Raw genomic sequence first — 26916 nt, 5'->3', positions numbered from 1 at the left:
TTTGTTTTGTCTTGCTTTGTGTTTGGACCACACCTGGCGGTGTGGTGCTCAGGGCTCACTCCCGAATCCGCTTTCAGAGATCACTCCTGGTAGGCTCACACCAGGGATCCGACCCCGGGTCGGCCATGTACAAAGCAAATGCCCCCACGCCATCCCTGCGGGATTCTCCCTCCAGCCCGCTCAGCCAGTCTTTGGGGGGGCTGCTGAATCTGGAAGTGGCATGGACGCTTCTCTCTCCCATTGGGGCCCTTCACATAGGTTGGAGCCTGTCCACAGACCCCCTGTGGCTGTCAGGGATGGGAGCGGTGTCTCTCTCCCGAGCCCCTCTGAATGGACGTGACGTGGGCCATGGACACCAGGGAGAGACACGCTTGGGAGAGGCTGAATTCTGGTTTTTGGGTTTTTTTGGTTTTTTTTTTTTTTTTTTTTTTTGCTTTTTGGGTCACACCCGGCAACGCACAGGATTACTCCTGGCTTTGCACTCAGGAATTATTCCTGGTGGTGCTCAGGGGACCATATGGGATGCTGGGAATCGAACCCAGGTCAGCTGTGTGCAAGGCTGTACTATCACTCTAGCCCCAGGAGAAGCTGAATTCTGATCAGGGGGTCTGTGCACTCTGGCACTGAGGAGGTGGCATCTCTGAATCCCTGATACCAGCCTGCCTCGAGCAGAGGAAGGTGGGGAGGACGTGTAAGTCACTGACCTCACAATTCACCTTGCGTCTCTTTCCTCGGCGGAGAGAAGCCGCCTGCCCTGCTGCCTGTCCCAGCACCCACTGCTGTGTGTCCTCGGTCGAGTTTCTTAACTTCTCTGAGCTGTGTGGAGCTCCCGTGCACAACCGGAGCTGGTAGCACCGCCATGAGGGAAATCTCCTCGGCCGCAGCAGAGACCTGGAGCGGGGTCCGAGCCAGTGTGACCCCAGGCCTATGGAGTAGCAACGAAACCTTAGCCCCCTCTGGTTCCTGTGTTAAGTGAACAGGCAGAAGCTAATGACCGCACGGGGCCTCCGTGTTGGACTGTGACAACTAAGGTGACCTCACGCCTCTTCTTTCCTGCCTGGCGCAGCCCGACTGGCACCTGCTGGGTGAGAAATGATCCGGCACCCCCTTTGCTGCCCCGAGGAGCTATTCTGCCAGCAGCATGGAGGATCTCCTGCAGTCGCTGAGGGCCACAGGGAAGTGGCCATTCTCGGTAGTGTCAGGGGTCTCGGCCGGGGATGGGCGAGGCAATCATCCAAACTCTGTGGCCTGTGTACCCTTCCTTCCTTCCTTCCTTCCTTCCTTCCTTCCTTCCTTCCTTTTTTATTTCCTTCCTTCCTTTCCTTCCACCCTCCCTCCTTCCTCTTTCCCTCCCTCCTCCCTCATTCCCTCCCGCCTTCCTTCCTTCCTTCCTTCCTTCCTTCCTTCCTTCCTTCCTTCCTTCCTTCCTTCCTTCCCCTCTCACTCTCTCCTTTTTTTTTCTTTTTTTTTGGGCCACACCTGGCAATGCTCAGGGATTGCTCCTGACTCTGCACTCCTGCACTCAGGAATCACTCCTGGTGGTGCTCAGGGCACCCCGTGGCATGCCGGGGATAAAATTCTGGTCAGCCATGTGCAAGGCAGGCGCCCTCCCCGCTGGACTATCTCTCCAGTCCCCTGCTTACATATTCTTCTCCCCTGCTTGCCAGATACTGCGCATTACAAATAGGATTTCACTGCCTCATGCCACTTTGGTTTAAGCTCTTAAGCTGATGAAGATCTAAGCCGGGGGAAGCTAGGTCTTGGGAGCGGGGTGCTGAGGTCCTAGGCCTGTCTCGAGTCCCCCGCCCCAGTGAGGCTCCATGGGTCGGGAGGGCCTGCCCTTCTGTTCTGGCCCTGGGGTTCTGGAGGGGGGTCCAGAAAGAAGTTCATAGCGCGTGGCCGTGCCGCCGGCTGGACTGCTGATGTGGGAAAGCCACAGGGGCCAGGGCGGCCCTCGCGTTTCCATGCGTGCGTCCTGTGTGTGTGTGTGTGTGTGTGTGTGTGCATGTGTGCATACGTGAGTGCATACCTGCGTGTGTGCTACACACCTGCATTCCTGGGGGACACACCCAGGCCCCGGAATCCCACGGCCCAGAGCACCATCCCCGCCTGAGACGGGGCCCCCTCTCCCGTGAAGCATTGGCTTCAGTGAAGCGCCAATTAAGTAGGTGCGCACAGTGCGGGCATGTTCCGTCTTGATAATTGCTCTTCACCATCCACAGATGTGGGTTGGGTTCCCAGAGACGCCCCAGCCCCAGCCTGGATGGCAAAACCAGCAGGAGGCCGGGGCCGGGGCTTAAAGAGACAGCACGGCCTTCCCAGGGCAGAGACAGCGGGGACCGGGTGCCCAGGGGTGCCAAGGGGCAAAAGCAAGGAGGCCCGGCTCAGATTCCCCCCACCCCAGGGTGGTTCGGCGTGAGCCCCCCACTCCTTCCTGCTCTCTCCAGACCCCACTAAGGGTTTTGTGTAGGAAGGGGCCTGGTCAGGACACCTGCCACATGTCAGAAGTGTGGCCGGGGCTGGCGTGACCTCCGGTCCCAACCTGCAGCTAACAAAGTGACAGGGAGAAAGGAGGGGTACTAAGAAGCTTCTTGTGGCTCTGGGCCACGTAAGCCATCACCACCATCCACCCTCCTTCCTATGTTCAGCTGTTTGACCACACCACACATCCTGTTGGAAAAGAATTTCATTATTTCCTGCAGAACTGCAATTTAAAAAAAAATTAAAATGGAGCAATAGTCTAGTGGGTGTGGCGCTGACCTTCCCATGTGGCAGACCCAGGTTTGCTTCCCAGCACCCCTTGTGGTCCCCCGGGCCATGCCCAGGAGTGACCCCTGGGAGCAGAGCGGGAGGTAGCCCTGGGCATCACGGGGTACCACCCCTGAAGAAAAACAAGAAGCAAAGTGACACTTTTTTTTTCTTTTTGGGTCACACCTGGCGATGCACAGAGGTTACTCCTGGCTCTGCACTCAGGAGTTACTCCTGGCGGTGCTCAGGGGACCCTATGGGATGCTGGGAATCGAACCCGGGTTGGCCGCGTGCAAGGCAAACACCCTACCCGCTGTGCTTATCTCTCCAGCCCAAAGTGACACTTTTTGAAGAAATAAAGACACCATTTTCTATTGGTGTCACTGTCCTGTCCTCCCGTTGTTCATCGATTTGCTCGAGCGGGCCCAGTAACATTGAGAGACTTGTTACTGTGTTTGGCATCTCGAAGACATCACGGGGAGCTTGCCAGGCTTTGCCGTGCGGGTGAGATACTCTTGGTAGCTTGCCGGGTTCTCCAAGAGGGGCGGAGGAAATTCTATTGCTGAAAAAAATGTATTTCATTTTTTTCTTTTGTCATTGGGGCCACACCCTGCAGTGCTTGGGGCCCCTGAGACCGTGCCTAGTCCTGCTGGGGGGAGGGAGATGGGTGGGGACACGGGGCTGACCATCAGCCCAGGACTTGGCAAGTGCCTGCGCCCAGCCCCCAAAGGAGGGTTGGGGAAGGGGGAAGGAGATCTTTTTCAGGAATAGTAGCCCCATGCTAGACCCTGGTCCTGTGAAGTGATGGCCAGGGTCCTTTGGACTGGAGAGGCGTGTCTCAAGGGAGGCTTGAGGCTCTGCTTGAGGGCATCCTTTGCCTCAAACGAGTCAACCCCCCCCCCCCCCTGCAGCCTCAGCGGTCCCTTGTCCCCATGCTTTGTTGTCACCTGTGCCCTGGAAGTTTCTGGAAATGAGGCAAGAAGCTGGACGGTTGGGGAATTGTGCTCAGGACGCCCCTCTGAGCATCTGCACTCCCCAAGCCTTGCTCCGGGGTCGAGGGGCACAGCTCCAGGGCTCCCTGTGCGTGTGGGGGTGGGCGGCACGAAGGGGACTTCCTCCTGGGGCTGTGTGCTCAGGCAGACCCCAGGCGCTCGGGAGAGAGGTGGGAGGGACGGCTGGGACACAGGCCCCAGAGCCCTGGCAACTGGCTCAGCAAGAGGGTCCCCGCAGTCCAGTGGTCATTGGGGGGACGGACAGATGGGTACCACTGGCTCGGCCGAGGGAGCGTCGCTCTCCTTCTCTCCCCCTTGGTCTCCTCAGGGCTGAGCTTTTTCATCTGCCTTTTCCAAATCCAAAAATGTTTGAGCTTCCCCGGATGACACCAACGCCCCATCTCCGATCTTTAGTTGGGGGTGCATCACCCAAGGGGCACCTTTCAGAATGGGGGTGTCTCTGCAGAGCAGCCAACAGGAGCCCAGCAGAGGAAGAGGGTGTTGGGGGGCAAGTGAGGGGCTGGAGGGGAGAGGCAGCTCGGGATGGGGAGAGGGTTTGGGGTGCGGGACTGGTGCAGTTACCCCAGCTCTTACTACTTGTACAAATAAAGGCTACTCTTTCGATAGCACAGCGGTAGGGCGTTTGCCTTGCACGCAGCCAACACGGCCGACCCGAGTTCAATTCCTCCGCCCCTCTCGGAGAGCCCGGCAAGCTACCGAGAGGATCTTGCCTGCACGGCAGAGCCTGGCAACCTACCCGTGATGTATTCAATCTGCCAAACACAGTAACGAGTCTCATGATGGAGACATTACTGGGCCCGCTTGAGCAAATCGATGAACAACGGGAGGACCGTGACCGTGACCGTGACCGTGTTTGGGGCCACACCCAGCCACACTCAGGGGCTCCTTGCGGCTCAGTGCTCAGAGGGCTCACCCGGGGCAACACGGGCACCGGCCCCCTCCCTGCTCCCTGCACGGTCTCTCCAGCCGCACCCCTACCCTGCTTGTGACCTGCCCACAGACCAGAGGGGACACTGCCCGCCTGCTCAGCGTGAACGGCCTCTGCTGATGGGCCCTGGCTGGGGTCTGCCTGTGCTCGTGTTGGCTGGGGCTGGACTGTGGCGTCACCAATGTATGTCCAGCTCCTGACCTCTGCACCCTGGGATCGTGACCTCACTAGGGTCTGGGCACTGGGCATCAGTTAAGACGAGGACGTCAGAGTGCCCAGCATCCTTAAAGGAAGGCAGGTTTGGACACAGACCCAGAGGGACAAGGTCGGGGCGGACAGCGACCGGGGTCAGCGGGGGATTGGGGGATGGGCTGCCAGTCCCGGGGTGCCAGTGCCGGTGGCTCAGTCGCACTGACTTGGGAGGGAAGCTTCCAGACACGGGGCTGGGGACCCTGTGCGGCTGTTTTAGGGTACGCTGCTCATGGCCCTTAATGCCAGCTGCCCTGGGCAATGTTCTTACCTTCACCTCACAGCATCCCAGTCCCCGGGAGCTGGCAGAAGGGACTTGGAGATGGAGCTAGAGTTTAGGACGTCAAAATCAGGAGGTTACGTCACAGCCTGGAAGGCATGGGGGGGGGGGATCCTCGTTCACTCTGCACACAGGCGTGTGTATGGCTGCTGTGAACAGGAGGCCATCGGGGGAGGCAGGTGGGGATCAGGTAGAGTCTGATCAAGTCCCTCACAGGGTGGGTTCTGGCCTGCAGTGCCCAGAAGCCCAGAGCAGCCCCTCCCTTCACCCCTTCCCCTGACTCTCAGGTCTAGGACCCCCTGGCCCCTAAGGGTAAGGCATCCCAGGACTGCCCGCCTTGGGGAATGTTCTCAATGTTTCCACTGCCTGGTCTGCAGAATGGGGTCCCGGGACCCTCCCTCCCGATGCCAACATCCCCAGGTTCTTCTCCAGCAGTGGCCACAGCCACAGTTGCCCGGAACAGAAGGACCCAAGTGCCCCCTCTGTGCCTTGGGCACTGCCATGGTCCATCCTGGGGAGGCTCCCAGGCCCTCCCAGGGAACAGCAGATGGACCTGATTCCTCCAGGTCCTGCACAGCTGCGGTGACCCTAGGAGAAAGCAGACCCCCCCCCCCCGATTTATTTATTTATTTTTATTTATTTATTTTTGCTTTTTTGGGTCACACCCTGCGATGCTCAGGGGTTACTCCAGGCTCATGCAGTCAGGAATTGCTCCTGGCGGTGCTCAGGGGACCATATGGGGTGCTGGGAATCGAACCTGTGTCAGTCATGTTGGCTGCGTGCAAGGCAAACGCCCTACCCTCTGTGCTATCACTCCAGCCCCTCCCCCCCCCCCCCCCCATTTAAAGGACAGAAACAGCCAGGTTGTGGCAGAAACGCCTGGGGGACGCTGACCCAGCTGGACTCTGGGTCAGAAGCCCAAAGTCGGGGGGCGAAGTGGGGGCTGGCCTAAGGGGGAGGCAGCAGGGGGTGCCTAGGCTGATTTTTTACCCAGATGGAGCGGATACCCCACGAGCTAGGAATGGGGGGCCAGGGAGGTGTGGTGGACAGATAGCAAGGTAGTGACCCTCCGTGGGGGGCGGGGAACTGCCCCCACCTCAGATCGCCCCCTCCAAGCCCTGCCGGGCAAGAGCTCGTGACGCAGGCGCGGGTCCCCCAGCACCGGCCCAGCGACCTCTGCACCCCCGCCAGGCCGCCCCTCACTCACCCAAACCTCCCTCTAGCCCCTCGCCCGGGCCGCGCAGGGGCGTCCACGGCCACACGGGGGCGGTGTCCCCCGCCGCGCGCCCGGGAGCGGAGCCCCGGGAACAAAGGCAGCGCGGGGGGCGGGCGGGGGGTCTTACTTGGAGCCACCTGCTCCCCTCCACGGCGCCGCTCTTAGAGGGCTGCTAAGTAAACGGTTCCCCGCCCCCCTCCCGCCCACCCCTGCGGCCTGCGCGCGGGCACCCTGGAGCCCCTCCTGGGTTGGGGGAGCGCCTTCCCACCAGGTGACCACGACCCTCATGGCCCCGCTGTGCGCTGGGGCAAAGTCCACCCCACCCCCACCCCCCACCCCCGTCCCTGGGGGAAACGGGGTAGCAAATGGATGCAGAGCTTTCGAGAAAAGAGAGAGCAGCGCCTGGTGGACAGGGCCAGGACACAGCCAGGTGACCAGAGAAAGGAAGCCGTGTATCTTTTCTAACTCCTAACTGCCTGGGGGGCTGGGTGCTGCAGCCGGTGTCAGGGTGCCCGACATCTTAATTAGGAGCCCCCAAAGAGCCCGGTTACAATCCCCGTCAGTCAACAAGTGTCTATTGAGGGCCCAGCTCTGCAGGGCACAAAGACAGCCCAGTCGCCGCCAAGGGGCGGCCAGGCAGGGTGCCAGGCCTGGAGCCCGGAGGCGGGAGAGGCAGGTCCGGCTTTACTGGGTGTCAGAATTTAGGGGCCCCAATTAGCCCGTTTCCCACCCAGTTATGGCCGGGGGCCAGTTTCCACTGGGCTTAGTCCAAAGACATGGCCGGCGTCTTGGTTCACTACTCAGCCGTTGGCCCTCGGTGGGTGTGAGCGGGGCCCCAGATGGATTCTGGGGGTCCGAGTGGGCTCCTGAGCAGAGAGGGGCCCCAATGCCAGGAGAGCCACCGGCCTGGGTGCCTTCAAGCAGTGCACTGCGATTGTCCAGAGAAGCCGTGGACGTGTCCAGCACAGGTTCAGTCTCGACTTACTGCTCTTCCCGGCACCTGCCCTGCGGCCCACGACCCGGCTCAGAGGGTGGAAGGGCCTGGGCCAGCTGTCCCTGTGAATTCTACCCTGGCTAAGAAGGTCTCAGAGGCGGATATGATGGCGGGAACGATGTCCCCAACAACTGTGCTGTCCACTGTGGTGGCCTTGACCACACGTGGCTGCTGAGAGCATGACATGGGACCGACAGGCACACTCCCGGGCAGGCGTGCACGTTTGCTTTTCATTTTAATGAACGGACCTCGGAGGGGTCACTGTGGAGCCCAGTAGTGTCCTCAGCCCTCGGCAGTGATGGGAATCGGAGGGGAAGGGGCAGGAGGTGGCACGCGGAGGTCACAGCATCACCTCCTAGGGCCCCCATCAAACCTCAGTCCCCTGTAACACTGATTCTCCATCGACAGCTGTGAGGGGTGACGCTAGGGGGCAGTGTTGAGGCCAAAGTCAAAGTTCCCCTCTTCCTTCCTAAGCCCTCATCCTCCTCTTATGGAATTTTTTGCTTTTTTTCTTGAACCAGAATGCCAAGTTCCTAAATCATCCTTGCATGGAATCGTCCTTGTTTGTTTGGAATCTCAGACTCTGCTACTAGGTATAAGGAGTGAATCTGTGGCAGGTTTTGAGTCTAATGTCTCAAAGACAAGTCAGCAGTTCTTGGGAATTTTTCATTTCATCCCAGAGAGAGAGAGAGAGAGAGAGAGAGAGAGGCAGAGACAGAGGCAGAGACAGAGGCGCAGAGAGAGATAGCGGCAGAGAGAGAGGGAGATGGAGAGGGAGAGAGAGAGAGAGAGAGAGAGAGAGAGAGAGAGAGAGAATAAACACTGGTGAAGGGACAGATGGGTGTTAGAACATCCTATGACTGAAACCTGATCACAAACAACTTTGTAACTGTTGTTACATGTACATGTTTAATTGTATCTCATGGTGATTCAATTAAAAAAAAAATTCCATTTCAGGCCTGAAGCTGTAAGTCGGTTGGCTGTTTTGCATGCAGGAGGCCTGGGTTGAATTCTGAGCACTGCCAGGAATGAGTCCTCAGCACAGGGAGTAACCCCGAACATAACTGGGCCGGGCCATTTCAGATTCACTTTCTGTGCTTCATGGGTCCTCAAACCTCCCTCTTTTGAAGTTCATGCAAACGCAGCTGATAAAACCGTAGGTATGAGAGAAGTGTCGCAGAAAGCACGGTCTCCTGGCAATGCTAAGAGCTATCAGGACCCTGACACCTGTTCCTGGAGCACGTCCCAGGAGGAGCAGGTGGGCGTGGGGTTGTTCTTAGGTCGTGCTGACATCAGGCCACTCTTTCTCCTCAAAATATCTCGTTCTACATTCGTGGAGGGGTGAGTCCAAAAGTAGTGCAGGTGAACTGCAGCCTGGCCAGGAGACAGGTTTCCGGGTGTCCCTGCCATGAATCCAGTGAGGTGGCCTTGCACAGGTCACTTTCCCTGTATAAATCCCTAGCGCTGCACAGACGTATAAGACCCCTCTCTTACCTCTGGGGCTAGTCTCCTTAGGAAGAGCTACCACTGTATGCAGGCCACAGAAAGCCACAGCAGGCAGACCACGGAAACCCATGGCACACATGCCATCGAAACCCACGGCAGGCCGGCCACAGAAACCCACAGGCAGAGCCGACAGTGAGTGCTTGTCTGAAGATGCTCCTGGGTTTACAAAGAAACTCTTTTGGGAGATGAACTGGTGGCCAGTGCTAAGGTACCCTCGGCCAGTAGTCCCTCCTCAGCCACCACTGGGAGTGATTTTGGGGAACAGCGGGACCGTGGCACTGCATTCCCCGTGGATGGTGTCTGTGTGACTGAGGCTGCCTTCCCAAGCGGCCTGACAGCGGGGCTGGGCTTGGGGGTCCTTGCAGGCTTGTCGGGGCTCAGGTAATAGTTCCAGAAGCCACCCGGCACAGTGTGTGAGCAGCCGCTCACTGCTGTTAGCTAGGGTCCCAACCCCAAGACTCCACTGCAGTTTTGGTTTTTAGGATGCACTGGTGGTGCTCCTGGCTCTGCACTCAGGGGTCACTCCTAGCAGGGATTGGAGGATCAGAGGGATGTCGGGAATTGAACCCTGGGTAGATTACGTGCAAAGCGATGCCCTCCCTGCTGTATTCTCACTCTGTGCCCCTCCCCCCCATCCCTAAAGAAACTCTTTTGGAAGGAACATCATGGGAGCCAATGGCCATCACAGGAGACAAATGGCATTTCCCCTGGGCTTCCTCCGGACCGTGTGTGGGTGACATCTTGACACACCGAACCCTCTTTGTGGCACTACTGAGTCTCTACCAGAAGGTGCTATTCTTTCCCCCGCAAGGAAAGGCTCAGAGAGATTAAGTCACTTCTCCAAAGTCACACAGCATGGACGGGGGCTGGGAACCCAAGCCCTTTCCCTCTGAGTGAGACGGGGTTTCCAGGGGGCTGTGGGCTCACGGTGAGTCTTGGCTTGGTTCAAAGTTTCAGACCACGGAGGGGAAGGTGGGAATGATGGGTTCACTTCTGTTAGACCGTGTCAGCTCTTTGCTGGACCTGAGCTGCCTGCTGACCGCCTCCAGAAATGTCCAGCCAACAGACATGGGTGTCTGTGAGTTCCCTCTGCCAGCCAACACCAGGAGTGGGGACATTGGCAGGGAGGCCTGGCTTAGGGGAAGGTGCTTCAACCCCCAAGCCAGTGGCTTCACCCATCTGCCCTCTAGGGCCTGGCACAGCCACCTACAAGAACCCCAAAGTATTATTGTTAGTTTTAGGCTAGAGCGATAGCATAATGGTAGGGCGTTTGCCTTGAGGGCAGCCATCCTGGCCCAGCCGGGTTCGATTTCTCCGCCCCTCTCGGAGAGCCCGGCAAGCTACCGAGAGTATCTCACCCACACGGCAAAGCCCGGCAAGCTCCCCATGGCCTATTCGATATGCCAAACACAGTAACAACAAGTCTCAAAATAGAGACATTACTGGGCCCGCTAGAGCAAATTGATGAACAATGGTAGGACAGTGCTACAGTGCTAGGGCCCCCCCTCAATGGTACTCAGGGCTTGCTCCTGGTTCTGTGCTCAGGGATCACTCCTGGTGGGGTGCCGGGGATCGAACCCAGGTTGGCCGCGTGCAAGGCAAGTGCCCTCCCCAATGTCCTACTCCAGCATCCCCAAGTTGCACCGGATTATTGAGAAATTCTCCACCTTAGTGGGGAGAGGCCCGAGGCAGCCCCTAGCTACCCACCCCTGGGCTTCATGCACAACTGGCTTCCAGAAGCTTCCAGAAGATGGTGAACCTCAGGGCTCTGGGACCGGGAGTTTTCTTCTTCCATTGATGTATCATGACCAGAGTGAAAAAAAGAAGGGCATCGTGAGGGCTTTGGGGAAAAGGCTGGGGGGGGGGGTTGGGGGGAGAGGGGGGCCGCTCCAGGCATTCTGTAAAGAGGGGGGATTGTGAAAAAAGGGGGCCTCAGCGGGGTGCAGGGCTCTGAATGTGCCCTCGTCTGGGGGCCTTACAGCTGAAACCTGGTGCTGGGGGGTGGCGTTCAGATCAAACTGTCACCTTCGGTTCTGCCTGCCTTTTCTGCCCTCAGCCCTGAACCTCAACAGACTGGGGCTTATTTACCTATTCACACTCGGCCGTGGAAGCCTCATTAACTGGCTTATTAGCAACACCATTCACGGGAGGCCATTGACAAAAGGGGTTCCAGCCACTTGAAGAGGAAAGGGGGAGGGAAAAAAAAACTATAAAGAGATTATTTTCTCATTCAGAAGCCTCGCTGGTGTGAAAGCTTCCCTGGACCCTCTGAGGTCACTTGAAGCCTAAATATGATGACAGAATGAGTTTGAAAAAAAAAAATTCCAAACATGCTTTTTTTTTTTTTTTGGCTTTTCTGCAAGCCGGAGCGTTGGCTGCCGCGGGCTCAGTGCACTTAGCAAGTGGTCCTCGGGGGAAGGAGGGCGCTTTTGATGGATGGGTGTCTTTTCATCCCCATCTAGAATACATTCCGGGCGCTGTGGGGACATGAAAGTCGATGTCCTTATTTGTCATGTTCGTGGAAGGCTTCCTTTTCATTCAGCCTCCATCAAGCTCGTGATGAATGGAGACAGGGACACCCTCTTCCTGGAGCGGTAATTTATGTGGGAATGTGTGAGCGGCGTTTTCAATGGCCGATGGGCTGATGGGCCCGTCCCGAGACCCCCGGATTCCCCATTGGTGGGGAATATAAAGATGTAAGTGCCAGCCCCCAGGCAGGCCACTCAGCCACCTCTTTTTTAGGGACCCAAGGTCTGGGAACTTGGAAAACTCCTGACAGGATCTGCACCCCCGGGTGCCATGGAAGGCCAGGGGTCACCTCGCTGACTCTCAGCTCATTGACGAGGTCCTGGGACTGGTCCAGATTGGAGGCTGGACCCAGACTCTTTTCTTTCCTTCTTTTCTTCTTTTGGGGGTGGGTGGGGAGAGGGAGGTGTCACACCCCGGGATGCTCAGGGCCTACAAATGGCCCAGTGCTCAGGGCGTCTTTGCGCGATGCTCAGGGTTGGAACCCGGGCCTCCTGCGCGTGCCCCAGACTCTTTTGCTCTCTCTGGCCCTGGATGCCAAGTTCACCTGAGACTGTGTACCAAGGCCGGGCGGGAGAACCCGACTGTGATTTGGCTGTTGGTTTCCAAAATCTCATTTCAGAAGCCTTGGTTCTATTCCTTTGAAGTCATTTTGCGCGCAAGTTTCCGATGGTGAAGAAAAGGGATCTTCTGGGGCACCCTGAGAAAATATTTTTGGAAATGTTAGGAAGGGTGCCATGCCCGTGACCCATGAACGCCGGCATTTCTCCAAGCGGGAAAGCGACTTTTCCAGGCCAGGTTGGAGCTGACCGCTCCAGGCCTTGAAGACACTGAACCGGCTCTTGTGGATGTAATGACCTTTACTGAGGGAAAACAATGAAGGTGTTTATACTGTCTGTGCCTTAAGCATGACTGCTTAGGGGCTGGATGGGTGAGGAGGCAGAGAACATGTATTAAAAAATACATTATGCCATAGACACAGCCCAGTGCAAAAGATAACCAGGAAGCCGGCCCGGCAGGGGCTCTGACGAATCTGATTTTGCAGGTGAAGAAGCCAGGGAGAAGAATCGATTTGCAGAATGTCATGCAGCTATTTTTAAGAGTGGAGGAGTGAAACTATTTGGTTTCTTTCCTTCTTTGGGTGGGGGGTGTGGGGGGGCGCATCAGGGCTCTTGGGGGAGACTCCTGGGGTTCAGAGGTTGCTCTGGAAGGCGCTGGGGGGGTGTGTGGGGATGGAACTGGGCCTTCCCCAAAGGCAAAGCGAGATCCACTAACCCACCCAGAAGTTCTTCTCATTGACCCGATATTTGTAACCAAGTAACAATCTTGTCATTGTTGCAACTTTTGCTTTTCTGTTTGCTGGCGCGGTTTTTGGGCCCCACGGGGCCGCCAAGCGATGCTCGGGGGTCCCTCCTGGCTCTGCACTCAGGGCTCACTCCTAGCGGCGCTCAGGGGGGCCAGAGGGGATCCTGGGGACCCGAACCCCAGGGTGGGCTGCGTGCCAGGCCAGCGGCCCTCCCCGCTGTGCTCCCCTCCCGGGTCGCCCCCCTCCCCCCCCCCCCGACTCATCAGTTTCCTGGGGACACGACTTCGCCCCTCTCCCGCTCGTCCCTGCCAGAGGGGCCCGGGTGAACGGCGTTCCCGGGTGGGGTGGTGGGCCCCGGCCCACGGAGACGCCGGGTCGCCAGTCTCGGGTGGCGGGGGGGGGGGTTGGGCGGCGCGGCGTCCGGGCGGTCGTCGGGTCCGCGGCTGCTCTGCCCGGGAGCCGCGCGCGCGCGCGGCGGCGGCGGCGGCGGCGGCGGGGCGAGGCCGTGGGCCCGCGGGGTCCCCGCCGGGGGGTCGGGCCGGCCGCGGCGCGGCGCTGATTGGCCGCGCGGGCGCCGCCGTCCAGGAAACGGCTCGGGTTTCAGCGGGGGCGTGGCGGGCCGGGCGCGGCGGGGAGCGCCCGGAGAGCGGCGCGGGCGGCCGGCGGGTGCGGAGCGGGCTCGGGCGCCGCGGGGTCTGCGCGCGCGGCGACTCCTCTGCAGGCGGCGGGGCCCGCGCGCCCGAGCCTCGGCGGGTGGCCGGCCCAGTCCGGGCAGGGGGGCGGGGGAGAGCGCCCGGCCCGCGCGTCCTTTCTTCCTCCGGCTCCCGGGACCCCGGGGCAGCCGGCGGGCGACGTGCCCGCGCTCCTCCGCGGCGCGGGGTGCGCGTGAGGCCGCGGCGCCCGCCGGAGCAGCCCGCGAGCTCTTGGCTTTCCATCATCATCATCATCATCACCGTCACCACCATCATCATCATTCTTCTTGGCGCTTGTTTTTGGTGGTTGGGTGTTTTCTATTTTATTTATTTATTTGTTTCTTCCCCACTTCTTTGGAGTTTGCTCCGAACCGGTCCGCCTGCTGCATCCCCGCCGGGCGCGGGGACAGAACTGCGCGCCCAGGACTATTGCCATTCAAGGTAATCTCCGGGGAGCGTCGCCAGCCGGGACCGCGGGCACCGGCGCGGTCACCCCCCGCCGCCGGGGGACGCGTCCGCGGCCGTCACCCCCTTGCCAGAGGCTGACATCTGCCGCTGCCACCCCCTTCCCGCCCCGCTGTCAAGCGCCGGCCAGCTCGGTGCGGCGGGCGCGGTGCCCCGGCCGGCCCCGGGGCGGATGGCCAGTGGCGGGGACTGCCCGGCCGGGGTGTGTGCGTGCATGTGTGTGTGCGTGCGTGCGCGTGTGTGTGTGTGCATGTGTGAGTGTGCGTGTGTGTGTATGTATGTATGGGTGGGTGGGTGCGCACGGCCCCCGCGCAGGGCGCTGGGCTTCCCCAGGGGCTCCGGATCGCTGCCCCGGCCGGCGGGGGGGAAACCGCTGGGGTGGGGTCGGCGCCTTGTCCGAGGAGACGGCGCGTCCCGGCTGGGCACGGCGGGGCCCGCGGCCTGCGTGTGCGCGCGCGAGTGTGGACGCTCCGGTCCCGACTCCGGTGCCCGGCGCCCGCCCGTCGGCGCCCGAGCCAGCGCCGCGCGCCCGGGGCTAGGGGGCGAGCTGGACCGACTTTTCCGAGGTGTCTGCCTGCTGCACCCCCGGCGGCCGCTCGAGGATGTCGAAAGCGCCGGCGAGTTGGAACTTGCGCGCTCATTCTTCTGGCGACCGGCCGGCGCGGGAGAAGCGGCTCAGGGCCCCGCGGGGCGCGGGCTCCCACCCTCGCCGCGCACACCCCCGGCCCCCCTCCGCCCCCCAAGGGCCAGAACCCGGGCACCGAGCTCCTGGCTTCCCTCGAAGCCCGTGCCTTTAGCCAAGCCTTCTCCCCCGCCGCCCCGGGTCTGCCTTCCACGGGCGCAGGTCGGTCCGATCCAGCCTCCCGGGCAGACCTGCTTTCTCTCGGGAGGGCCACATTAGGTGTTGGGCGTGAAGCATTATCAACATTTAAAACCCCGATTGTGACCCCCCCACCCCCTCGCCCCGTCCCAATCCCAAATCCCTGTAAATCTTCCCCTGGCGTCGGCTCATTTTCATCTGAAAAGCCTGTTTAGTTTGAATAGAAAAGCAATCAGGCGCCCCTCTCCCTCTCCCGGGAATGTCAATTAAAATGCAGATTTTCTCCCCCCTGAGCTCTTTAGAGCCCAAGGAGGACATAAAACTCCGATATTTCAGGCCTGCAAATGAAAGAAAGCAGTGCTTCAGTGAAACCGTGCTTGGTGCTGGGGAAGGTCCACCCCGAGCTGCCAGTTCTCACTTTCTTGCAAACTTTAACCGTCAGTGAATGGGGGCTGTGGTCTGGCCAGTCTGTACAGTGTGTGTGTGTGTGTGTGTGTGTGTGTGTGTGTGTGTGTGTTTATAAACTAAAAAAGAAATGTTTGTGTTAAGGAATCCCCTTTGGGGGTGAAGAGTGCTCCTCAAAACCTTTCCTGCACCCCTGATTCAACTTGTTGATAGCTCCCCGCCTTGGCGACCAGAGAGGCCTTTTGGGGTGGGGGTACCTGGGCATCCCCTCTTTGCTGGCACTTGTGGACTCTGGCTGAGCCGCGGAGTCCAAGTGCTGAGTGTGGGACGCCCCCCGTGGGTCCCAGGAGCCTCAGGCGCCTGTCTCTGCAGCCTCAGTATTGGCTTGCCTCTGTGCGGTGTGGGAGCTTTGCGAAAGTTCTGGTAAACCGAGGAGCCCGTTGTGGTGCTGGTGGAGGCGGGGAGGGGACTATCTCAAAGCCTGGCACTGTCACTTGTCACTGCTGACTTTCCCCGGGATGAAGCTGGAGCCGGGGAGCCCTGTCACCTGCGGGGGTCGGGAGGAGCGTTCCCTTACAAGGTGAACACGCTCTCACTCAGGGCCGGTTCCGGGAAGGATTGTGGTATTGAAGGCAGGAAGTCACAGCGTGCCGGGCCTGTGTTTCCAACGCCGAGCCTGGGACCTGATTATCCTGCCTTACCTTTGTCTGGGCCTTCCGAGACAAGAAGCGATCCCGGCAGGGTCTGGAGCTGGAAGTGGCTGACTTGGGAGTTTCTGGCGCTAGTGGATGGGTGGACTGAAAGGCTTGGGCGGTCACTGTCCGACTTCCTCAGCCTGGAGCAGAACAGGAGCCTCTGAAATGCTTGGGCAGGTGAGGGGAGCAAGCCCAGGCTGACATCACCTTGCCAGGACTTCAGATTGCTCTGAAGTGTCGGCGGAGGCCAGAGATTCTCATGCATTCATGCATTCTGGAAATGCTTAAAATCTATGGGGGGGGTGTGCAACTCACCCCCCCCCCCACCCCCCTGTGTGTGTGTGTGGAGGACTAGGACAGAATTCTCTTCTGAGGAGTTTAACTTGGGGGGATAAAAGTTAGGAGGGAGGGAAATCCTTCCAGCAGCTTGAGAACGGGACTTTGCCTACAGGTGTGCACACTCGTGTACACACACACACACACACACACACACACACACGACCTTTGCTGTGCATCACGCCCGTTCCCATGGGCTTGGTGCGGAGCCCAGACTGTCTTTATTCCTGTTTTGGGAATAGGACAGCATCCTCCTGTACCCGTTTGATTCCTTAGTCAAAGCTAAAAGGCTTTGGGGGGCGGGGGGGGGGGATTCAGGCAGTGTTGAAATCCTGCGTCATCGTCTAGAACATGAAGCAAGCAAGTAGAGCAGCACTTTCAGAGATGTCTTACATGAAAGGGCCCACCCCAGCCTCATAAAATGTGGTTCATGCGTCTCGTTCCCAGATTGTAACATTCTCAAGTCCGTGCACCTCCGCTCTTAGTAACCGAGGCGACTGAGCCCATGCAAAGTTGCTTGGCGTATTTTCAGCTTGGAAAAATTCTCTTTGCCTTTTGGAGCAAAGGGGGACAGAGAAGAGTCATGAGTTGAGCGCCCCCTGGTACAATTTCTCCTCCGATCCCTCAGCCAATCGGTCGGCGCGGGGAAGATTCCCGACCCAATCATGGCTGGTGACAAGCCCCATCCCCTCCTTATGTAAATCATCATCATTCATAAGCAGCAGGGCTCCGCAGAGTCCGGAGAGGTCTGAACCCGCTGGGGTGGGTTCACCCGACTGGAGCTGGCGGTCCCCTGCCCACCCCCCCCCCACCCCCCCTCCACCCCCCACCGTCCCCCGCACTTGGGATCAGCTGCTTCGAATGCATTGCAGTTTCGGTTCAGACCTCGTAAGTGGCTGCTTGGCCAAAAGATTGAAATACATTTCTGCCTTTGACAATGAATCTTGACAAGTGTAAACTGGCGGGAGTGTTTCCTAGCCTTCCCGGGCTTCTCTCTGCCTTTTTGCTCGGCTCCCAGCTTTCCCGAGAGCTCCAGCGAGGGCGGAGCTACCCCCTGGGCTCCATCTGTGTGCAGCCGCTTTCCCGGGCAGCCTGCTAAAGTCTCAGTGGCCTGGAAGAAAGAAGCGAGGGAGCAAGGAGGCTGCTTTTGCCAGCCCGAGCCCGAGCTGCTTGGCTTTTGCTCTTGCCCTTGAAAACTAAGGTCATGTCACCTCCGGGGTGATCGCGGAGAGAAGAGCGTGCGCCTGGCGGGGACTCAAGTGGCCGCGCGTCCCTGTCCCCTTAGCTGCTCTCTTTCTCTGTTGCTCGGAAGTCTGCTTCTGCGAAGATCGGCCCCGCACGTTTGGCTGGGGGTCCCCCCCTTGGACACACCTGCCCCCACCCCCCCAGCTGCCGATGGGAGCACCTTTTGCAGAGAGCGGTGCGCGTGTGTGATTGCCAAGGCTGCCGAGTGGCCGTGTGTGTCCCTCTGGGGTTGGACGGCGCTGCTTTGGGGGAAGATTCCACTGACTCGCCCGTCTCTCTCCTCCAGAGGCTGCAGCTGTGCGCTGGCCGCACCTTTTGCTTCGTGAGCTGCCCGCAGGCCGAAGCTTCCTGCCGGCCAATGCTGTAGATAGAACGAGTGCGCAGATGGGATTTCCGTCCACATGGAGATATGGAAGAGGACGGGGGATCAGCACCGTGACCATGGTCAGCTGGGGGCGCGTCCTCTGCCTGGTTGTGGTCACCATGGCAACTTTGTCCCTGGCCCGGCCCTCCTTCAATTTAGTTGAGGGCACCACCTCCGAGCCGGAAGGTAAGTGACTACATGACCGTCCTCACGGCAGGGGGGACCAAGTTTGTTTGGGGACTGGCTTGGGGAGGGGGCGGCGGGGGTCTGGCCTGTGTGCAAATCAGCTGTACGGACATTCAGGCTTCTGAGGGCAAGTGGGGTGTTGGGGGGCTCTGATACAAGGGGCCAGGAGAGAAGGGCCTTGGACGTCCCAGGGCCGGCCGAGCGCCGAGTTTGTGGTTCTGGTGTGTGTGTGTGTGTTTCTGTGTGCTGGGAGAGAGGCAGTGTGGGCTCTGGGGAGCCCAGGAGAGCAGGGGGCACCTCCGAGGGGGCCCCGCCATGCTCCCTGCACAGCAGGAGGGCTTGTTCACCGAGTCCAGAACCGCTTTTTTTTTTTTTTTCTTTCTCTTTCCTACCCAAGGAACCCGTGGCGGGAATGTGAAATGCTGACATTTTGTTTTCATTGTGTCAGGAGGAAAAGCAGCTTCTGAAGTTCAGGGCTGGAGTCTTTTATTTAAAAAAAAAATGTGTTTTTTTTTTTGAAGCGCTTGTCATTCATAATTCTTCAGTGCTACGTCACCGGGTGGCGGCAGATACTATTTTAGGTAAAATGGAAAGTGAGCGGCGTCCCCTGCAACTCTGAGGGCTTCCAGACCCCTGTGAGGCGGCCTGGGTGTTTGGGCTTGGAAAGCAGCCGCAGACGGGCGCCAGGTGGAGGTGGGGGGTGCCGCTGAGTTTTCAGCAGGGCCAGCCGGGACCCTCGCCCAGGTCGGTCGGAGCTGGCTCTGCACGGAGCTCTGTCTGTCATCGCGGGGAATATGGGAGCCCGTGGTAATCTGAGAGCTGACTGCAGAAGTCACCTCTCAGCACCAGCCAATGAACCTGAGGGCCGGGCGCCCACCTGGTACCTCTGGGCTTGGGGGCCACCGAGCCGGAGCAGCCTGCTGTCAACTCTGCCGTTGTGCCATTGCGGTGTGACCCTCACCTGGAGGGGCCCTGGCACAGAGCAGAAAGGCCGTCCCCGGCCGCGTCTGCATGTGCTGTGATCTCACGGAGAGTGGGGTTCCCTCGGACGCCCCTCAGAGCAGGTGAAGGCAAATCTTTTCTGCTCAGGACTCTGGGTCCTGGAAACTCCCAGGGGGTAGGGTGATGGGGCTGAGGACCTCCCCACCCCCCCGCAGAGGAAGAGTTGTGGGGGTTCTATCCTGACGATACGCCAGGAAGGGGTTGGGGTCCGAGGCCATGGCCGGGTCGGGCACCTCATTGGGGCAGAATGAAGGGAAAGAGGTGGTCAGGAGACATTGGTCAGAGGCTCTGCCAGAGGGGACAGGCCTCCTGCCCCCATGCCCCGTTGGTTCTGAGCGTCAGCCTGTACTTCTTGCATTTTGAGAATCGTGACGATGGTGCTTCCCTGATTGCTCATCTTCCCTGGCTTGTACGGCTGAACCCAAGTGGCGTGATAGCTGGGGTGAGGGAATACTGTCATTTGTCATTTAGACGGACACTGAATGGAGCTTTGCTGGGAGTGGATCTCAAGGCAGCGTGGGAAATGGGCCTGCAGGACGGGCGCTTGTGCCCACCGACTTACTGAGGGTGTTTGAGGGTGTTTCGGTCGGTGTGTGAGTGGGTGGAGGGAGAGACGGAGGGCAGGAGTGGGGAGGGGCAGGTTTCCGGCCTGCAGTTGGAGCCGGCGTGCAGGGGTCTTGGGGGGACATCCCCGAATTTCTTCCAATCGCACGTGACGTTTTCTGAGGGTCCTTTTGTGCTTCTTGGGGGGGCTTGTTTTCTGGGCTCATAGTTTCAAATGGGGTTTACATCCAGGTTTTGAGATAAACAAAACAAACAAACACTGCCCTCCCGTTGTTCATCGATTTGCTCGAGCGGGCCCAGTAATGTCTCCATTTTGAGACTTGTTGTTACTGTGTTTGGCATATTGAATATGTCACGGGGAGCTTGCCAGGCTTTGCCATGCAGGTGAGATATTCTCGGTAGCTTGCCAGGCTCTCCGAGAGGGGTGGAGGAATCAAACCCGGCTTGGCCGGGCTACTTGTGTGCAAGACAAACACCCTACCACTGTGCTATCACTCCAGACCAAGTTTTGAGATACTACCAAATAAATAAATAAAAAATTAAGAGGGAAATCAAAAGCCTGCAGAGAGGAGACTTGGAAAACGTATCCACACCCCTGGACCCCGGCGTCCCCTGGTGTCGCTGGAGGGTCTGACAGAGATGGTCTTTGGAGGGTCTTTGTTGAAAGTGCGTGGATGTGAATCACCTCAGAAGCCTCCGACTCAGCCCCCGAGTCAGGTTTAAATGGGACCTGGCTGCTCCTCAGTGCTCAGGAGTCAGGATGCTTATTCCTGGGAGCACGATGCTTACCTGGCCTATGGGCTGGCCTGTCAGGAAGCAGTGCGGCTCAGGAGGCCGTCAGAGAAAGGTGTTCTCTGCTCTGCAGGCCGTGGGGTTCGCTTTCTGGTTGTGTGGGTTTGTGTTTCCAGGCAATGCTCAGGGTTGACTCCTGGTTCCGCACGTGGGTCGGGGCTACTCAACTCACGTACAGAGAAAACGTACGTTCGAAGGTTTCAGAGGTTGTTCAGCTGCAGGTGACAGGCGAATCTTTTCAGTAGGGCATGGCTGGTTGCAGGACCCTGCTGAAGGGGGTTCACTCAGCTGTGAGCCCGGGGACGGGCAGGGCGGTGCTCAGTGCCAACTACTACCACATGGATTAATAGTCATGATTAATATTCATCACTTTCCTCCTGGTGGTGTCGGGGGACCTGACGGGATGCCAGGGATTGAACCCGGGTTGGCCACATGCAAGGCAAACTCCCTCCCCGTTGTACTATCTCTCCAGCCCCCCGGGTGTGCATTCTGTGGGGTCTCCACTCCCCTTGTCTGTGGGTCCAGCCCTGACAGCTGATCGCCCCCTATGGGGCCTCCCTTGTTGCATTTTGGCTTTGGTACCCACAGTTGTCAACACAGTAACCGGAGGGAAGAGGGAAGGGGAGATCTGTGCGTCCAGGGGCCACTGCCCTCGGACAGCTCTGTTTGGGCGTTGTTCCTGTCGAGTGGGAGCTGTGTCTCCCCCGGGCATGTCCCTGTCCGTCACTCACTGCTTGGTTGAACAAGAACTGTAGTGGAATGTAGGCTCTGACAGGAGCACGTGGAATCATGGGGGTTTGCTCAGTGGAAGCTCAGTTTAGAACTGGACCCTGGGCTGGACCAGAAAGGAGCCTGGCCCTCACACTGGTGCGCTTGAGGCCCAGGGGCTTGGCTTTGGATGACGTTCCACTCTGCGTCATCATTTCCTGTCACCTGTCACCTAGACTCGACTCCCAGGCTCCTTCTCCAGGGTCCCACTGGGATTGGGTCTACTCAACTCACTTATGAGGGAGAAAACGTACTTTGGAAGACTTCGGAGGCTGTGTAGCTTGCAGGTGACGGGTGAATCTTGCCACTAGGGCATGACTGGTTGCAGGACCCACCCCAGCACTCAAATACCAACTATTGCCGGGTGGGTTAATAGTCACGATTAATATTCATGAATTCAATACCCGTGATTGATAGCAGGGTAGAGATTGATCACCCTGGGGAGAGACAAGGTTCTTGCTTTCAAGTTCTCCCTGACGTTGCCACCTTCTCTGGTTAGGCCCGTTGTTGACAGAGTACCATCTTTGTTTATATCAGCCCAGTGGGAGCTCGAATGAAAGCGCCTTTCCAACCCCACACACTTAATTACTTTTCCACACTCCACAAAGTGTGATTCTGAAAAACTGCAACCTGGGAAAATGTAGTTTGCATGGTTTTTTTTTTTTTCGACTGGTTCTGGGGAACCTTCCGAGAGAAGATGAGAGAGACACTGGGCTATGTGGAGGGTCCCGAGTTTCCTAGCAGACTGAGAAGGCATTTGGACCCCTGCCTCAGTCTCATTTCCCCTCGATGGCTGAGGCCTTTTGTTGGAAGTATCATAAATGCCATAATATCAGCCATACGCATTTAATTGCAAGTTAAAAGCAACAAGAAAAAAAAAAAAAGGAATATATCCGCATACCATGAGCGAATGATTTAAACTAATCTTCTGTTTTGTATTATCTGCATCTTTGTTCCCCAATATGAGTGTTAATATTTAAGAGTTGACTGTAACTTGATCGTTAGCTTAGGAACAAGGACTTATTCTTGAACAATTAAGCCAAATGCAGGCTTATGCAGTTAAATACACAATGAAGTACACATTCTTTATTAGTATATAAAGCATTTCACAATTCATAGACAAAGAGCCGTGTTTAATAGTACTTTTTTTTTCCCAAGCCCAAATCTGGCAAGCCGAAAGAATTGGTACTTGTGTACTTTCTATACTGGCTCCCTGTGACCCAGAGTGTGAGTGAGTGTGTGTGAGTGTGTAATCTGTTACTCTGGTATTTGGACCAGAGTTAAAACAGTGAGCATTAACTCGGCCAGAAGCTCCCACAAGGGCATAACTGAAACTTGTTTCTTTCCAACCAGATGAAGGTGAGAATTCAAACAAGCAGAGCGATTCAGTAGGAGATGTTTCCAATATCAGATTTAATGAATAATTACATGGTTATGAAATAACTAAGGGAGTGTTTAAACAGGAAGGGTTTTGTTTAACGTTCACATTCTCAATAAAACGGATCCAGTAGCCCTTAAGCTTGTGTACTTGTCTGGGTGCTGACTCAGCCAGGGTGCTTGTCTTGTTTTGTTTTGGTCCGAGTGCTGACTTAGCTTGGGTCTTCGCTAAAAGACTGCTGACCCTCTTTCCTGAATCGGGCTTAGTTTTGGGAGTCCATTTCAGCTGATTTTTCTTTTCTTTTTACTTCTCTCTTTTGAGGAGGGGCACCCCTGGCTCAGAGGTTGCTTCTGGCTCTGGCCTCAGGAATCACTCCTGGTGATGCCAGGGATTGAACCCAGGTCGGCTCTGTGCAAGGCAAGCGCCTTAACTGCTACTCTGTGTCTCCAGTCCCTGATTTTTTTTTCTTTAAAACAAAAACAAACAAACAAACAAACAAAAAAAAACAGCAGCGGATTTGATTTGGGGCTGACTTGAGAAACTGCAGCTGGGATGTTGGTCTCCAGGGTGCTGGTTTGGTTCTTTCTAGGTTTAATAAACTGCCCGAACAGGTTGTTGTTGTTTTTCAGAGTTTTTCAGATGATTGTACAAGTGATTTGGACCCAGTAGGTTATTACAATTATTATTGTTACTTTTTTTCTCTTGCAATATGTTAACCTTAAGTTTTGCTTATTTATTTACTGATTTTTTAAATACTCCTGTTCCTCGATTTGTAGTTCCTCGATGAAGGGCTGGTGTTGCCTTTACAGTTTTCCTGGCTTTGAAGCCCTGGGTGTCGCTCCCACTCCCACACCCAAGTGTCTTCTCCCGTGTGGTGGCTTTTCTGTGGCCAGGTATGGCCTTAGCAGAGGGACCACGTCTGGGTTTCTGAGTGTCCAGGCAGCAAACCCACAGAGCTTTCCTCTGATCTGGCAGGGGTTCTTGAACTTGAGTGTTTAAAGCTCTTAGTGTCTTTTGTTAATCTTTCTGGGAAGCCCAGGAGAATGCATGCGTGAGGGACCACTTCCTCCTGCTGGCCCCAGCCGCCCTCTGGCTTTTGGATTAGGGAAGAGAGTGGGTGGGAAGCCCCAGGCACGGTTCTTTGATGCTGGTGGTTAGAGGAGCCTTTGGCCCTAGCACCGTGTTGGCCTGACATGTCTTGGACTTGTCTCCTGCGACTTCCCCAGTTCTCTGGGATTTTCCTGATAAGAAGATCCAAGATGGTGGCCGCACCCTTGGAGCGCATTGGGAACCACTCACTGGCCTCTGTCCCTCATTCACTGCCTTGACCTTCATTCCACTTGGCTCCTCATGCAAAGGAGACTTATTTGGGGAGGGCTGAGCCCAGTCTGGTGGCCTGTCATGGTGTGGTCTAGGCGATTAGCAGTGATGGAGAGGACGGGCACCTTGAACTTGGATGGTGTTGGGAGTTGCCCTTGATCTGAGAACCGCTTGGTCCCTCTCTGGACTTGGCAGTGTTTTCCGTGAGTCTTCCACACTCAGGGAGCCGAGTGGTGGCGTCTCCTTTACCTCAGGAGTGGGAGATTCCAAGTTGTTTCCGAAAGGAACGCCCGGATACAGCCTCTCAGGTGTTGGTGACGATGTTTTATGAGGAAGTTAAAATAGCTTAGAAGGAAAATGTGGACACGTCCAGCAACCAGGACAAAGGTCGTATTGATTTGTGTGATGGATGGAGGGCTTCTCCTTGAGTTCTGAGCTCTGACTTGGGTAAACCATAAATTGTCATGGCGGCTTGCTAACACTGGAACGCCTGTGTTACTGCCATGTGTGGCCTCTTTTTACACCAGATTCACTGTTAAGATTTTCCATACATGTCTGGTTGTAATGTCCTAAGAAACAGTGAGACATTGGGAAATCCCCCTCTGAGAAAGGTGGGGTGGAGAGGGGGGACATCCTATATAATGAATATAAAGGTCTTTGTGGAAGGTGAGTTTGGGGTTTAAACTCTGAAAATCTTTTAATTTCAGATTCACTTGGCCGTGAACTTGCCTCAGGGAGGCCTGGTAGCCTTGGGGTGGGCTCCCCCCAACTACACTGAGATCTGCGTTCATGCTGGGTGTACAATTAAATATATGTATCCGAAGTGGCATGTGGTTCACATTGAAAATGACTTATGACTTTAAAAAGACCAAGAATCCTTTGGGGCTGGAGCGAGAGCACAGCGGGTAGGGCATTTGCCTTGCACACAGCTGACCTGGGTTCGATCCCTGGCATCCCATATGGTCCCCCAAGCACTGCCAGGAGTAATTCCTGGGTGCAGAGCCAGGAATAACCCCTGAGCATCGCTGGGCGTGATCCAAAAAAAAAAAGCAAAAGAAAAAAGACCAAGAATCCCTTCTTTAATGAACCTGGATTCTACATCTCATTTTTTTTTTTTCCCCCGCTGATGGAGTTGGGGTAGTGGGAGGTTTGGTCCATATCCAGTTGGGCTCAGGGCTTCCTCCTGTCTCTGTGCCTCCTGCCAGAATGACTCTTGTCAGGGCTTGGCAAGGGGGTTGGGGGCGGAGAGGGAACACACACAATATTCTTTTTTATTCCTATTATTTTTTAAATTAATATTTTGATTGGGCCACTGTAAGATGCACAGTTGCAAAGTTGTTCGTGATTGGGTTTCAGTCATACAGTGTTCCAGTACCCTGTCCTGCGGGGGACAATATTCTATACCAGGGATCGAACCAGAGTCAGCCACATGCAAGTATGTAGTCCCTCTAGTATCTCTCTAGCCCCTACATCAACCTCCCCCTCCTCATCCCCCCTCCCTGCCCACATAAATCCAACCTTTTTCTCTGTTGGTTTTGTGTTTGGATCACACCAACCAATGATGGCTAGTGCTCAGGGGTCACTCCTGGGGGGTGCTGGGGTCACGTAGATCAGGGTCGAACCCAGGATCTTTCCTACAAAGCAAATGCTCCCGCCCATCGTGCCCTTCCCCGGCCCCCAGCCCACTCATTTTTGCAGTGCTCTTGGACACCTAGGCTTCCAGAAGGGGCTTGTCCTTGGAGAACTCAGCGAGTTGGGTTTGAAGCTCACTCATCCTCATCCGGCACTGGTTCTGTGACCTTGGAGGAGTTAGATAACCTCCCTGCGCCTCCCTTTCTTTATCTCACTCTCCTGGAAGAGGGAATCTGGGGATTAATGGGAACAGCTCCCAGGCCCTGCACTCCGGCCTCCCGGCCTCCCGCTCCATTGTTGCTACTGGGAAAGGCTGTTTCCTCTCCGCCCCACCCCACTTCCTTGTCAAAGTAAAGGGTTTGGAACCAATATTTCAGGGGCGTTTCCCCTAGAACACGCAGTGATAAATCCAGGAGGCCTTGCCACTAATTAAAATAGAAAGGAGTCCGAACCTTCTCATTATCTTGGTCTCTGTGGAGCCTTCACCTTCACCTTCGAGGTCTCCAGCTTCTTGCAGCCTCAAGAGTTCCGGGTTGACATGGACACCTCCCCCACTGCCCCTTCTCCCCACGCCCCCACTGAACTGAGTGTGTTGTAGCTACACCGTGTTGGGGACTTGGAGACCCTGAGTTGATGAGGCATGGCGCGTATGAGGCAAGGAGTTTGTTGTGAGGTTTCTGAAGGGTCTGTGGGGGGCCAGGAGAGAGCCTAGCGGGAGGCTGCTGGCCTCTGTGGCAGCCTGCCAGGTTGTACCCCAAGCACCACACAGGGCCCTGCCGCCCCTCCGGGAGTCATCACTTGAGTGCAGAGTCGGGAGGAAGCCCCGAGCACTGCTGTGCGTGGTCAAACAAAACCCAGTTGGGAAGGTGCAGGGTGAGGGAGGGAAGGTCTGGCGCTGGGGTGGAGGGGTGGGGGCAATGCCGGGCACTGTGTTGCTGACAGAGGCGCCCCAGCACGTCACTCCTTGGTTCTGTTCACTGCAACCTTCTCCCCTGGTTGGACCGAGGGGTGTCTGGCCTGCACGGTGCTGCCGGACCCTAGGGAAGGGAGCCCCAGGCACTTGTTAGAGACACCCCAGGTCGGATTGCTGAGGCTGGCAGTCACTGCGTGTTCGGCCCCCTGTGGGGTCATTTCAGTCTATGTCTTGGGTGCCCATTGTGGCCACAGGTATCTGGACTGGACTGTAGCACTGTAGCACTGTCCTCCCATTGCTCATCGATTTGCTCCATCAGGCACCAGTAATGTCTCGCAACAAATTGTAAGGCTTGTTGTTACTGTGTTTGGCATATCAAATACGTCACGGCTAGCTTGCCAGGCTTTGCCGTGCGGGCAAGATACTCTTGCTAGCTTGCCGGGCTCTCTGAGAGGGGTGGAGGAATCGAACCCGGACATGTATTTTTTTTTTTTATCTTTTGTGTGTTTGTTTTGGGCCACACCAGGTGGTACTCAGGGATCCCCAGGGGCTACTTCTGGCTGGGTGCTGGGG

The 26916-nt window shown here is 57.0% G+C and overlaps 2 protein-coding genes across 7 annotated transcripts in view; one reads left to right on the top strand and one right to left on the bottom strand.

The window, feature by feature from the left end:
* Positions 1-13028: 13028 nt before the first annotated feature.
* LOC130029444 (basic salivary proline-rich protein 3-like) lies at positions 13029-13740 on the bottom strand. Its single transcript, XM_056120330.1, has 2 exons — positions 13130-13740; positions 13029-13071 (listed from the first exon to the last, which is right to left on the bottom strand). Exons 1-2 carry the CDS (start codon positions 13738-13740, stop codon positions 13029-13031), a joined length of 654 nt encoding a protein of 217 aa, XP_055976305.1.
* FGFR2 (fibroblast growth factor receptor 2) overlaps positions 13741-26916 on the top strand; it is a 110385-nt gene continuing 97209 nt past the window's right edge. For 5 of the 6 annotated variants that reach the window (XM_056120480.1, XM_056120479.1, XM_056120478.1 and 2 more), the window contains exons 1-2: positions 13794-13899; positions 17711-17974. In XM_056120480.1, the coding sequence (XP_055976455.1) occupies positions 17809-17974 (166 nt within the window). In that variant the 5' untranslated portion in view covers positions 13794-13899; positions 17711-17808. Of the gene's footprint in view, positions 13900-17710; positions 17975-26916 lie in introns of all 6 variants that reach the window. The other variant, XM_056120481.1, reaches the window with a different exon arrangement.

This window comes from Sorex fumeus, unplaced genomic scaffold (genome assembly GCF_029834395.1).
Source record: "Sorex fumeus unplaced genomic scaffold, SorFum_2.1 ptg000043l, whole genome shotgun sequence".
Taxonomy (NCBI): domain Eukaryota; kingdom Metazoa; phylum Chordata; class Mammalia; order Eulipotyphla; family Soricidae; genus Sorex; species Sorex fumeus.
Note: the sequence above shows the minus strand (reverse complement) of the source record. Positions and strands in the feature narration are given on the sequence as shown.